This window comes from Glycine max, chromosome 19 (genome assembly GCF_000004515.6).
Source record: "Glycine max cultivar Williams 82 chromosome 19, Glycine_max_v4.0, whole genome shotgun sequence".
Classification (NCBI taxonomy): domain Eukaryota; kingdom Viridiplantae; phylum Streptophyta; class Magnoliopsida; order Fabales; family Fabaceae; genus Glycine; species Glycine max.
Window position 1 is genome coordinate 38,784,789 of NC_038255.2, and position 1,912 is coordinate 38,786,700.

The 1,912-nt window shown below is 43.3% G+C and overlaps 1 protein-coding gene across 1 annotated transcript; it reads right to left on the reverse strand.

The window, feature by feature from the left end:
* Positions 1-217: 217 nt before the first annotated feature.
* LOC100790912 (calmodulin-binding protein 25) lies at positions 218-1,555 on the reverse strand. Its single transcript, XM_003554047.5, has one exon. It carries the CDS (start codon positions 1,146-1,148, stop codon positions 450-452), a length of 699 nt encoding a protein of 232 aa, XP_003554095.1. The 5' UTR covers positions 1,149-1,555; the 3' UTR covers positions 218-449.
* Between the last annotated feature and the right edge of the window lie 357 nt (positions 1,556-1,912).

Here is a 1,912-nt window from a genome sequence, read left to right on the forward strand (position 1 = left end):
TTTCATATATAGTTCAATTTATTTTTAGGAGTATATAAAAAAAAACAGCAATTTCCGACATTAGTTATGGTGGTTTCGGAACACAAATTAACGATATACATCAACCACATGATGTGGTCCAAGTCTACACTGTTCATAGATAAACTTAGAATTTCATTAATTTGGTTAATTAAACTAAACAAAGCTCTCATTATCTCCATTCCATTACACCCCGTCATAGTAATAATAATAATAAAGGAACTATGTAACAGAAATTACATAAAGAGAAAAAAAAAAAAGATACTAGTTTCATATCCATTTTCCCTTCCCAAATTTACATAAATCAGCCTAGCTAGCTAACTTCCCCCGTCCAGATTCATTAACCCACGAGAGGGGCAAAAAGGGAAAAAGCCAAAAGAAAATTTTCAGCGAATCTATCTCATCTCAAATTCTCAATATTTTTTTCTCTCTCACATGACTTTCCACGACTCGAGAGTGGGGAAGTTGGAGAAGGTGTCAAAATCTAACCCTGAGGAAGCGAAGGAAGCAGCGTGAGCGTCAAGGAGGGGTTGGGCGAAGGGGAGTGGGCCGGGCCCAGAAAGCCCGGTGCCAGGCCCAGAGTTAACAGAGGCGGGCACCACCTGCTGCTGGTGATGGTCCAGCAGGAAGGCCGACGTGTCGAGCGTCGGAAGGCACCCCACGCCGGCGGGGAACCTGGCGAGGCCCGAGGCGCGCTGCGGCTCGGGCTTCACCACCGCCGCCGGCGCAATTGGCGCGCCGCCGAACCGCACGCCGGTAACCTGCTGGACCATCTGCCGGAAGTTGGCGGGGTCCGCGGTGATGAACGTCGTCTGCGAGCGCTTCGAGGCGCGCGACTTCCTCTTGGAGATCTTCCCAGAGGGCGGAGGCGCCGCACGGCGGCGCGGCGCCGACTCCTGATCGGAGCCGGAGAGGCTGGACACGGTGGGGGTGGCGGCGGCGGCGGCGGGCTGGTGCAGAAACGGAGAAAGGTGGTTGTCCTGCGGCAGAACAGCGCCGGAGAGAGACTTCTGAAGAGCCCTGGTTAGGGTATCGGCGTCGCGAGCGAAGAACTCTGCGAGCCATGAATCGGTGACAGGTGGGCGAAGCATCCATGGCTCAATGCTGGCTACGTTCTGAGATGATGCCATGAGAAACTAAGAGTGAAGAAGTTTTTGTTGGGTTTGGTTTGTTACGAAAATACATAAAATATTGTGGAGAAGTAAGTGAAGAGTGAAGAGATTATAGAGAGGAAGTGAAGAGTTGGGAATGGGGTGATAAATAGGGCGGTGGACTAGTAGAGAGAGATGGAAAGCGCGTTGTTTGGGAGAAGAGAGGACACGCGTCACTTTTTCCGTACGGTGTTGTGAGCTAAGCTGATGCTATTGCTAAACTCGCTTTAACCCAACCATGGTTTGCTTACTCTATGCCACTGTAACCTAACGCCCTTCTTTTCTTTCCTTTCCCTTTTTTTTACTGCTTCTAGTAGCTTTCGGTTTCACGATTTTTTATCAGCCATGTTAAATAATTAATAATGTCTTCAATGGTTTTTTAATTTATAAATGCTTTAATTAATCATTTTTTCAATGAAGTTTTTAAGATATTAATAATGTTTATAATGAAGTTTTTTAAAAATATTTTAATTAGTATTTATATTTGTTGTCTAATTAATTAATGAAATAATATAAGTATTAATCTAAAAAAATACTATAAAGAAATGCTTGTTTGTCGGAGGTAATGTACTTTGTGTAAGTACCTTTCAATCATGATATTGATATAACTGTATGTTCTTTTTTCGGCGCTCTTAGTTGGTAATTACTATTAGTATGGACTAATTTTTTTGGAATTAAAATGAATGCTTTATATTAGTAGTAAATATTCTCATTGTTTTTTAAAAAATATTAAAATTTTAAAT

Coding starts and splice junctions, on each gene's coding strand:
- LOC100790912 (XM_003554047.5), bottom strand. CDS start 1,148: ATGGCATCATCTCAGAACGTAGCCAGCATTGAGCCATGGATGCTTCGC.